Source organism: Meleagris gallopavo, chromosome 2, assembly GCF_000146605.3.
Source record: "Meleagris gallopavo isolate NT-WF06-2002-E0010 breed Aviagen turkey brand Nicholas breeding stock chromosome 2, Turkey_5.1, whole genome shotgun sequence".
Lineage (NCBI taxonomy): Eukaryota > Metazoa > Chordata > Aves > Galliformes > Phasianidae > Meleagris > Meleagris gallopavo.
In genome coordinates, this window is record NC_015012.2 from 40,170,178 (window position 1) to 40,182,732 (window position 12,555).

General features: G+C 34.9%; 1 protein-coding gene across 1 annotated transcript in view; it reads left to right on the forward strand.

The window, feature by feature from the left end:
* The window catches only part of WDR27 (WD repeat domain 27), a 60,317-nt gene extending 49,523 nt beyond the window's left edge, over nucleotides 1–10,794 (forward strand). The window contains 2 exon segments of the mRNA XM_031552431.1: nucleotides 9,539–9,637; nucleotides 9,900–10,794. Coding sequence (XP_031408291.1) covers nucleotides 9,539–9,637; nucleotides 9,900–10,001 — 201 coding nt within the window. The 3' untranslated portion in view covers nucleotides 10,002–10,794.
* Nucleotides 10,795–12,555: the final 1,761 nt, after the last annotated feature.

Below are 12,555 nucleotides of genomic sequence, written 5' to 3' on the forward strand. Positions count from 1 at the left end.
AGGGAAAGTATTACCTAACTTGAAACTTTTTTTTCTTTATTAAATTCATCAGTATCTTTTGCACCTAGTGTCTTCTACAGACTGAAAGAAGGTTATAATTTTTTAAGCATTCAAATCCCTACTTTTTTGAAGAACTATCATTCAGGAATTTAAGAAAAATAGTTTGCATCTGAAAAACATATTGTCAAAAACTAAAAAACAAAAAAGCCTGGTTAGTATATTTGCTACTTCTGGTAGTATCTCAATGCTTTCTCTGTTCTTCAGAAATCTCAAGTAAGCATTTTAAGAAAATTTCCAAAAGTATTATGCTAAGGTCTGGAATTCAGATTTTGAATTTTCATAATATTTTAAATGACTTTATCAAAATATTTAAACAACATTGTATTTAAAGTATTTGTCTTTTTAACCACCATTCCTATATCATATCTATGCAATGACTAGTACAATGTCTTGGTTTTTCTTGTTGAGAAATTGCATGCCAGTCATTTCACATAGCTTGAAATTTTCTTACCATAAGCATCTCTGCTCTTTGAAGATCAGTTGTATAAAGTTCATGCTGTGATGCCAGAACATTCAGATCATTTATCTGTCCCTCAGAAGGTGTTATTCGTTATCTGTGAAACAAAATTTTGAGGAGCAGGGTGGAGAAGAGAAGTGGCATTGGGAAAGTGGAAATGGATTCCGAAGTACTTTTTTCTAATGAAATGTATATGATTTCATGAGGTTTTACTCCCTTAATCTTTTAAGAATATTTAAATGTATTACTTTTCATAATTGAGTTGCTATTATTGTTTAAACAATGCTTCAGATGATCTTTTTTTGAATGATGCTTTCCTGACTCTAAAAGCCTGTCTTAGTACTTAAGAATTTTGATGCAGGAATTAAACCAGTTTGATGTTTTGTGATGACATTATACAAATGTGTGGTATGTAAATATTGGATGACAGTCTATATACTTGAATTATTTTGAAAAGTCTACATAAATTTAAATTAATTATTGACATATTTAGCACTTCCATCACTTAAAGTAATTTAAAAAATACAGAGGTGTGGGTGTTGCGGTTGTTGATCTGGGATGAGGAAGTGCACTAACTCAGTGAAGATGTGTTCTTTAGTTTCGTAAGGGATTTGTACAGTCCTTTCTGAAGGACACCTCTCTCCTCATTTTCTCTGTTTTGACTTGTATCTCACATTGGTCTTGGATCATGCAGCCTATTTCCTTTTGAATGAATCTGAACTGGAAGAGCAGCAGCTTGAGCAAACTGATTGCTGTCTGTGTGTTAATGGTGTTCAGTCCACAGAACCAGATAAGATAGACCAAAGTAAATCACCAAAACTCATTTGGAGATTGTATTGCCAGTTTGCCAGCACTATTTTCTTCTATGTATATCTTCTCTTCTTGTGCTGCTGATTAATGTATTATTAGTCTTTCTGTGGTTCAGTTCTGATTTATAAAACTGAGTTGAGGAATGACATTTTTCCTGTGTTTTTTTTCTTTGAGTGAAAAATTAAATCTACCTCAGCTTGTTACTACTGCAGTCAGTTATTCTGATCTTATTTACATGAAAATCTTTCACGTTGTGTCTGGTGTAATATGCTTACAAACTGCATCTGATTAGGTCCAGAATTACATTAAATTACCTCAATAGAAAAGAAAAACATCCCCAGATCCTCAAAATGTAAATGATAAAACTGTGTGGTGGTTTGCCTCTTGCTTGAGACCATGATTTCACTAAAACTTTTTAGGTAGTAATGAGTGGAAGATAAAAGGATTACAGATGAAGGAAGGCACAGGGTTTTGATATTCTGCTATAGGTGTATATGGAGGAGATAGGACGTGCTAGTAGTTCATTATCTCTTGGGAGTTATAAATTTATGCTATCAGTGATGTTTTTTTTAGTTATCTTTGATCAACAGAATATGCTCGTTGATTTTAATATGGGAGTTGGAAACAAGTAGGATACCTTCTGGAAATTTGCTTTTCAAAATGTCTGATAGCAGGGATAGTATTTATCGTCTCAGTCTATGCTTTGTACCATAGGGCTTGCAGAACAGAATGTATTATATGAAGCATAGATAGGGACTATCTGAGATATTTTGAGTTTCGGTGTCATAAGCATCTCAATTATTTTTTGTTCAAATTGTATGAATATGTCCATATCGTTTAACTCAAGCTTTAAAGGAAAACATCTGGAGAAAATAGCATTAGCAATGATTACTGTGGAAAAAGCAGAACTGACATTGCTTGGCAGAGAAATATAAATGGCAGAGGATGAATGACAGGGACTGCAGCCACCTATTGTTAGACAAAGTCTATCCCTTTCCAAGGAAGGACACATCTTTGTATTACTCTTGAACCTCAATTTCTTGGACAGTTTGGGAGTGTGACTGGCTTTTATTACTAATGTCTTAGGAGAGAAGAGGTAAATATTGCTTTCTAAGTAACACTGGAATGACTTTGCAGTGGGCTGCTACTCTGCTGTCTCTGGGTGTATCTTTGAAGGTGATTGAAAATCTTAGCTGTGGTAGATTATGTTATGAACCATGGAATTCTATGAGCATGAGCACATTAACTGCTTTTGTTTGCCTCTTGGTCAGCTTGGACTGCTGCTTTATCTATGGTATCTCTACATCTCAGAACTGACCAACATAAATCCAGGTTTGCAGTTGAGAGGATTGACAAATTTATTTATAAGCGGCCGCAAAAAAAAAAAATAATCCAAAGGATAGAACACCAATCCTACAAGGACATGCTAAAAGAGCTGGGGTTGTTCTCTTCTCCAGGCTGGGGAGCTTGGAGAAGAGAAGGCTCCAGGGAGACATGAGAACAGCCTTCAGTATGTAAAGCAGGGCTGTAAGAAGGAAGGGTTACAGATTCTTTAGCAGGGTCTACTATGATAAGGCAAGGGGAAATGGCTTCAAACTAAACTAAGGGAGATTTAGACTGGATATAAGGAAGAATGTTTTACAGTAAGGGTAGTGAGGCACTGGGACAGGTTTCCCACAAGGACGGTAGATGCTCTATCCTTGGAGACCTTCAAGGTCAGGCTGCAGGGGGCTCCAAACAACCTGATCTAGTTGTAGATGTCCCTGTTCATTGCAGTGGAGTTGGGTTTGATGACCTTTGAGTATCCCTTCCAACTCAAGTGATTGTATGATTCTAAGTGTGTTTACTTAACTACTACAAAACATCTCTTTTCTAGTAGCCTGTCAAAACTGAAACTTGTGAGCCTACAGTGTGTTGCTGTATAAACCTTTAAGACTGATGTCTCATCCAACTCAGTGGGACTTTATCTCCTATGTCGTGCCTCCCCAAGTCAGCTAGGGGCCACTACTGTGGGTAATTCTGCCAGCAGAGTGGAAATACTAGATGTTAGCTTTTTGCTGGAGAATATTAGTTTTAAAGGAAATATCCTATATTTAAATGTAGGTGAAATAGGAAGTCAAAGTTGATATAAATACCCAAATTTCATTCATGTTTAATAGTTATCCGTGTCCAACAAAACCAGTGGGATGCTAAGAGAGTGTGGATATAGGTTTACAATCACAGGTCTTGGGCTTTCTATGTGTATAGCTTAGTATATCTCTGAGGAATTTTGTGGCATTGGTACGTGAGTCCTCTTGTTCTTGTAGTTGATTGCACTAAGCTTGCAAATTTATTAATATGTAGCAATCCACTATAAAGCTAATGAAATTCTCTCTTATGCTTAAGCAGCAGAAGGAGGATCCTCTGCATCTTTCTATAGTATTTTTGTCAATCAATAGCAGTCCACAAACAAGGAATGCAAGTAAACTTGATACAGAAGACAGTTTTAGCAACAGTCGAAGAGCCATTTGCAGGGTAGATGTGCTCCAACTGATCTGCTTCTAGTTTTAACTAGAGGGGAGGTAAATTTTCCTAAAACAAAATCTTCAATAATAATAATTCTCCATTCTTCCATACCCAAATGTGTTATATAAGTAACCTAAAAACAACAATATTTGGTGCTACAGAAATACCATAAATACCAGGCACACAAATAAAAACAAGCGTATGTGTAAAGCTTTGAAATTGGCTAATTAAATAGAAACTAAATTTAGAAAAAAAATAAATTAGAAGCTTCTAAGAAGGAAGGCTTACAGAAGTAAAACTCACTTGTGGTTTGGATCTTCTTATATAATCTTCTTTAATGAGAAAAACTTAAACTGTATTAGCTGTAACTGTCAATATACTGATATATTTGAAAAGTATACCCTGTGTTTTGAAAGGCCTGATCTTGATAATATTAAGTTTTAATAATGAAGAACCTTATTAATTTTCACCATTACTCCTTTTGTGGTTACATGGAAGGAACTCAAATGGAAAGTGGGGATCCTACTGTAATAGGTAATTTCTTGTGACTACCAAAGCAGCTTCCACAACAAGTTGCGTTAAAAGAGCAGAGTTTCTCAAAGGGCATATTGTATTCAATATTTTGGGGATGGGCTTGAATAGATTTTCCGTGCTACTATTGTAGAACACATCTCGGGACTGAAGAGTGTTAATCAGTGCTTAGAATACTTGCAAAATCTGTTTTATTATGTATGGAGTTGGCACTGATGCGTGTAATTACAGTAGTCTAACACTTTCCACTATAATTCTGTTTTCAGTTGTTTGTAACTAGGAACGTTTTGTGCTGAAACTTTCCATGCTGAGTGTCTGCTCCAGGGTGATTGTTATTTTACATTTTAGAACAAGTATTTCAGGTGCTTCTTAAGCTTGAAATTAAGGAAAAATACACAACTCAGCAGGAGATGTGGGCCCAGTGAAAACAGATTGATGAAATGCAAGCCAAACAATTATATCATGTGCACCAGATGTAATGACATTAATGGAGACAAAGGGAGGCTAATGTCTTACTAACAAATCCAGATGTCTTTCATGAAAGTGTAAGCTATTTATTTATTTATCTTCCCACCAGATACTCTAATGCTTCCATCTGCTGGAGCTCATTTGAAATATTACACTAAGTAGTCCTAGGAAAAATTTGGCCATTCATGCAAAATTTCTGAAGAAGAAATCTCTATTCGTGTAAGGTCAAATTAAGTATGTTAGATGCTAGAGTCTTTATTTTTTTATTTCCTTATTTCCATATTTATTCATTTATTTAAATGATTAATATGTTAAGAAGGCACTCCAATTTAAAACCACAGTGTCTAGAAAAAATGGATATTTCAACTGTTGTTGCTTTTCAGTCTCCATGCAAGTACTGATAAAAAGAATTATTCTGTTGCGTGTTCAGTTTACTATTATTGACTTGTTTCCCCCTCTTCCCTTTTCCTGAAGGAGTGTAGGCACGTAAATAGTTTGATTCAAATACACTGTCGATTAGACAAAGGGGCAGTTAGAACAGATGGGGATAAGGTTACTTTGAAGGCAGAGTCACTTTATTTAGCACACCCTCTCTACCAGTGCAGTAAAATAAAGTAGTTTTGCACTTGGATATAAATTCTTTCTGAGAAAGGACCTTCACCTTCCTTCCCTGTCTTTTGCTACAAATTTAAAGAAAGCATAGGCTTGTATAAGGTGCTAAATACACTCTTATACTGTGGGTTAATCAAAACTGTTCTCCAAACTTCAAGTGAATGGAAACACAAGTAAGTATGTGGTTATGGTTGCAGGAAACCTGTTTGGAAGCTATTGGTACAGGTAAATTATTTTTACTTTTGGCTGACCTTTGGACAGGAATGGAAAGAAAATACCAGTATCTACTGAATCAGTATTTTTATTACCAAAAAAAATTGTTCTTAATATAAAAAAAAGGAATTGACTTTGGCTGAAATCTGTAGCGGATTATATGTACATATGCATTCGGGGAATTACTGAGCACTTCCTAGACTGTTTTGCTTTCTGTCTTTATTACGTTTCGTTTACTGAAGAACATGTTCTTCCTCTATCACTGAATTCATATTTTCAACATTTTTGTTGTTGTTGCTCGTGTTATGGTGTTGTTTATACATCACTTACTGGTCTTTTTTTTCTATAGAGAAGAAAGTGTGAGAAAATCCAGTCATTATATAACAGAAAAGTAATTTGAATGGCATCACAAATGTAGCAGAATTAGCATGACGGGAGCCTACAGAAGGAAAATATTTATTTTGGAGTTATTCCATTTTTTTATGAATACCTGAATACCATTTCTGTTTAAGCAGACTTTTTTTTTTAAACTATTGAATTCTAAAAATAATTAGAAGGACAGTATTTCTGTTGGGAGAGAATTGTCTGAAATACAGGGTTGTGTTCCTAGCCCTTTCGTGTATGTTTTGTGTAGCAGCTGTTCAGTACGAAAGTAGTCTCTAGTGAAGACTAGATTGAGGTCTTCTCTACCCTGACAATGCTTCAGTGGTTAGCTACACATGTGCTTCCATCTGCATCTGCTTGTCTTTACTTTTCTCTGACCCAGTGAATCTTGTTACATAATGTGAACGATTCTGAAGAGTGCTGCATCCAGCACTAGGGAGCACATCTTGAAAGGTGGGAGGTAAGAGGTTAAATGCATTGTAGGCTAAGATGTGTGATTGGCTAACCTCTCTTTTTAGACAGCAGTTTGAATACACACACTTGGTAGATGCTACTGAAGCTGTAGAACTTCATAACATTTTTTAAAGGAAATATATGAGCTAAAGTGTTGATTTAGGAAAAGTGTGGAAAAGCATAAGTTAATAGAATTCCTGTGTTTCACAGAATTTATCTCAAAACAACAACAACCAAAAAACAATAAAATGTTTTGACAACTATTTTAGGAGGAATTGTGACTTAGAGACTTAGCCAAAAATGAATGCGCTCCTCCTCAATTAAAATAAAACTGAGAACATGGAATTGAAAGTTAATTTTTATTGCATAACTTTGGCAAAGTTTTGCAAGCCACTGAATTATGGTGGAAAAAATTCAGCTTCACTTAACATCTCTCTCTGTGATATGCTGCCTTCATTAAAGCATGAACCTGTATTTCTTCTTGGATCAGAACCTGTTGGACGACACTCTCTGTGATTCAATGTTTATTCTCCTGACTCTTGCTGGTCTTGCCTATCTTTTCCCTGAGCTTATTTCCGTGAAAGAGACAGAGGACATTAGCTTTAAAGAGGAAAAGAAAACTGTCATTAAGGCAATTTAGAGTCAGAAGGGATAAAGATTATGGAGTGTAATGATAAGCATAGTCCTGTTTGCTGCCTGTTCTCTGCTGAAGACTGTCCTTACTGTTAGCAGTACTAATGCAACCTTTACAACAAAATTCAGCTGAAGAATAATTAGCTTGCAATATGAGCTAAAAAATGTCATAAATCCATTTTTCTATCTCCTCACACATGCACCAAGTGTATTTAGTCTAGAGAACATATGCTTCGTGTCAAGCACCTGAATTCTTGAATTCTGCTCTTTACAATATTTTCTTAATTTCTATTCTAAGTTTTTCTAACAAAGTTAGAAAACTTAATACACTGAAGTGTATTAAGCAAAATGACGTTTGTCCTGTCTTGCCATCCCTGCAGTTCCAAAGAACATGTAAAAGTGTACAACAAAGATGTGGAATAAGATTTGGATCTTTAATGACACTAACAACTAAGAAGTGTCATAGCGTTACTAGGTATTGCAATACTACAGAAAAGTTTTAATAAATTGTTCCAGAGGATGTAGGAGCATTTGGGAAGGATGATCTGTCCCTGTTCTCATGAGTACCTTCTTTCTTCAGCTGTTTAGACACAGGAGCACGTTGTTCTGGAGGCAGAAGTACAGCTTGTAATGCACCTTGCTCTTTTCTCCTGCAGTGTACTGCTTTCCTTCCTGGATTCATCCTGGAATTTGCACTTCTTACTTCAGCATAATTTTTGTCTCATTTTCTTCAGGCTTCTCATTAATTGTATGGGCATAACAGCTGCGGTCTTCACTGGCACTGTGTTGAAGTACAGCCTGACTTTGCTGGAGTTAAAAGACCATTGCTAATACTACTTTTGTTCTTGAAAGAAAGTCTTGTATAAAGCCTGTGCTGCAGGGCCAGGTGAAATATAGAGTGACACAGCTTGTTATGAAGAAAAGATTACAGTGCTACTGAGATAAAACAGATGTCAGCATCTAAAAAACGTAATGCCCATTGAGTCATGGTGTATTATCAATATTATCAGAGCAAAGAATGGAGAGCCAGTTTGGAAAGAGGAGAATGGATGGATGTAGTCTTGCAGACTATAACATAAAGGGAATTTGGGAGGGTACTGTGACTAGAACTTTTCTGAAAACTTCTCTTTTTTAAATCTAATGATTTGGCAATGTTGTAATCTGCTTTTGGTATGAAGCAAATAACCAAGACTCTTTCCTTAATATTTTTAAATCAATAAAGTAGAATCAGCTGTATTGTTTCTGAATGGAAAACTTCACAGGCAAGAACCTGAGCAGTTCTGTGTACAGACTCTTTACTAACATGTGGTCTTTTACTTTCCATCAGAGAAAATGATTTCATGCCTACAGACACAGCATACTGCTTTATTTTGTGTCACTATAGCAATTGTATCTTGTTTGGGTTCCTCTTGCCTCTTTCACCCATGTGAACTGATCATATTCCAAGCGCTTAAGTCATTATAGCTGTGGTGTGGCTATATGTTTTAAAACTAAAGCTGCTGCTTATATATTATTAGCAATTCAGTGCTTCTTCTGACTAGTTTCCTGAAAGATATAAAAAGCAGAGGGGAGAATCTTACTGTTTGAGGTAGTGTTTCCAATTAACAAGCTTGCTTGCTCTATCTTTTTAGGAAGGGCACAGTGATTTCAACACATTAATTGAGATCCTACTACTTTTCTGAAGTAGTATGGCAATATCTATGTGGAATGCTACAAAGGATAAGGATCCAGAAATTAAAAATGGATACTTATTTTTCTGTCCATTTTTAGATAACTGACTGAAGCCATTAGATAGTTTTAATTCTGTATCCTGGACTGAATACAGATTTTGTGAGGTATATAAACAGCATGCAATTAAGTAGATTTACAGTGAGCCTCTCAGTGAATATGGTCTTGAATAGGATGTTTGACACTGAGTACTGTCAGATTTCATTGGTGTTGACTTGGATTAGAGAATCTTTGGAGTTGACTGTTGGATTTGTTTTCTGAGTGAGACATTCAGTGTTTTTCAGGAGCTGCCTTGGTCCGTGAATCTTTTCATAAATTGGAAAGACTGTTAATTGAATGCAAAAGTTTTTAGGATGTATATCTTGTAGCAGTTTGCTGTCTGCAAGGTCAAACTGAGTTACTCTGGGGCTTATTCAAGATTAAAAAATTGCACTATTCCCTGTAAACATATATATAAGCATACATATATATATTTCATTTTAATCAACTTTAGTTAGGCATTTGAAAAATTATCCTCATTTATAGAAATCTCTTTAAAGATGTGGAAGACACGGAAGTATATCTAGCTATTATGAAACATTCCTAACTTCACTGCAGGCTGAATCTTTAGTCCTCTTTACTGTAATTTGGTGTATCCATAGTGTTTTACTTCTTTGAGGTGAAAATTATTTCATTGTTTTTTAGGCTTACATATATGAGATGCATTCGAGTGCCTTTTCATATAAACTGGGAGGACACACAGAATCTGTCACTAATGTGGCTTTTAGTCCCTTTTTGCCGCAGGTAAGTCTCTTTTTTTTTTTTTTTTTGTAATTAAAACATTTAAAATGTTCACTCAAGTCACTACAAAAAGAAATACGTGTAATTTAAAGAAGGTTTTAGTGTCTAGAATCACCTTAAAAAAACAAACAAAAAACCTCAGATCTTACCATTCCTGAGGGATAATCATACACAGCCTATGGTCCTTTCATGTCAAAGGTTAAGTATACTTTTCCAAACTTTTTGTACTGGAGTACTCAGAAGTCCCTGTTATTTCTGCTCCTAGATTCTTACAGTCTTTCAACAGTTTACTTCTTCCTCTTTGATCTCCCACTGCTTCAGATTTGAAAAAGAAATAATCATGTTTCCTTTTCTGATGCTACTTTGAGGATAAGCTCATAAAAGGCTATTGTATGATGTTATCCATTTAATGTCATAGTTATGTGAAACGTGAACAAAGCTTAAGAAATAACCAAAGGTTTTATTTATATGTACATACATCTACTTTTTGTCTGTTTATAACATAGAAGCTGATGTACATATATGTATTTACCTATACGTACACTGGACTACACAATTCTAAACACCTTCTCTCTCAAAAACACACTGAATTTCTACCTAGATACAGATTTATACTGGGAAGCTTTATAATTTTGTCAATATTCTCATATTTCAATAAATAAAATATTTCAATATTTCTTCTTACTTTAAAGACAATACTTTAAACAACGATAACCAGATATATGAATTGATATGTCTATATATGTGTTACCCTAGAATACACAGTAGTTCTTTACTATCTCCTCAGCAAGAGTTGCTACTATTCAAAAATAATTAAAGAATAAGTTCAATTACTTTACATCAAAGACTATTGTTTTATTTACATTTCTCATACCCCATATATAAAAGAATGTGCTAGCATTTCTGTGATTTTTAGAATTTTCTAGAAGTCTTATTACTTGAGTACATGTTTGAGCTGAGAAAATGTATAATTACTATCCTGTGATGAGCACTATGTATTTCTGCTCTTTGGATTCAGCACTACAATACATTCAGTAAAAGGGTAGAGTTTATGAAAATTTGCATCTAGATTAAGGCTAATTTCAGAGTTTGTACTTCTCGGTGAAATAGAAAAGATGTTTTAAACTGAAGAATAGAATTGACTTCCTGTAGACTTGCAGCATAGGATCTTAAGGTCCTGCTGTTGGATTTTTTTTGGTCAGAGTAGAAACAATAAAGTCTAAGTTACAATATAATGACTCAAGACTTTAAAATAACCAAGTTAAAATCAGTTGTTGGTCAGAGGGAAAGAATCAGCAAAAGATAAATGCTGGCTATGGGGGGATCTAAGCCAGGCTGGTCTAACACAGCGTGGCTTGTGACACAAAACCTTTCATACTGAACTTTATAAAACATCGCACAGTCAGTTTAATATCACAACTAAGAAACTAGATCTGAGGTTCAAGGACCTGAAACCCTTTTCTTGAAGAACTCCTCCCTGACAAGTGAGAACTGTAGATTTGAACCATGTTACAAATTACATATTTCCCTCATTACAAATGGGGAAAGATTTGGAAGCTGATGTTATCAAAAACACTGTAACAAAAAGAAAGAAATGTGCAGAAATTGCACTTTTAAAAGATTACAACTGAAAAGTAATTTCTGTTAACTAAATCCTTCTTTTTAAAGCAGTCTGTAATGCTTTCTAAATAGATTTTTTTTTTGGGGGTGGGGGAGAGTTACAGAATAAAGAAAAAATAAATACAGCTAGGCTTTCCAATACAATCTAGCATAAAGTTACATTTGAAGGTGCTAGGAGAAGGCAGGAAAGGAAGCTAAGAATATCAGTAAGTAGACTGTAGAGTGGGGAAAAAAGCAAGTCACAAATGAATTAGAAAATAATAATCCTGTGCCTTGAAGGAAAGACTTTGTATTAGGCAACCAGAGTCTCCAATATTGGATGATTTTTATACCTACTACTTGTTAGGAATTTAAAACTGACTTTAGTTTTCTTTCATCTGATGTTTGAATGAATATGGTTAAGAACTAGATTGTGTTCTGAATAACCTCTACACAGAGCCCCATTACATTCAAAGGGAAACACTGGTAAGGGAAAGAGTAAGGGGTGAAAAAAGGGAAGTGACTGATTAGTAAAATTTGAACATTATGGCTGAGTTTTCTGCGTAGAGAGATCCAGCCAAGAGTGAGGTGTATTGGCAGCAATCCAGCTGAGCACCTGTCCATGATGCAGTTTGTTCCAATCATTATTGCAACTCGGTTCCATGAATGTTCTTCCAGAAATAAGGGGGAAATTTTTTAATTTTTTTTTAATTTATTTAAATGACATCCTATGTCCTTTCATTATACTATGCTCTGGAATGACTTATAAAATGTTTGCCATGAAAGCTGGTAAAGAAGAATCAGACTTTATCCTAGTTTTTTTTGCAAGCTAATTTCCTAGTTTTAGCGCCTGAGTTCCTCTTTCTGATTTCATTAATTGGTCAAAATGTATATAGGGAAAAGTGTTAAGCTTATTATACATATTAATTGCATTTAAATCTATTTTAAAGAATGTGTGTTAAGAGAGATAATAATTTTAAGCTATAATAACCGTAACTATTAACTACAGTACAGTTGTGTGAATCGAAGTTAAAATAGAGGGGGAGTCTGCCAAATAGAGAAGCTATCAATCACCTCTTTATGAAATGGTATTGAAGCAGAATAAAAGCAAATGAGAAGACTATTGCTGTCTGCAGGTTTTTGGTGGCTTTTGTCTAGCTGACTGTTGATTTCATCTTTGTACAACCTGAGCATACACTGGCAGAGCCCTGTACAATTGCATATTATTTCTCTTAGTAGAAGTAATGAAACTCCAAGCTCTGAGCCCATATACTGTGCATGCACACATACTTGCAGACACACAAAAATAAGCTTTTGAGAAG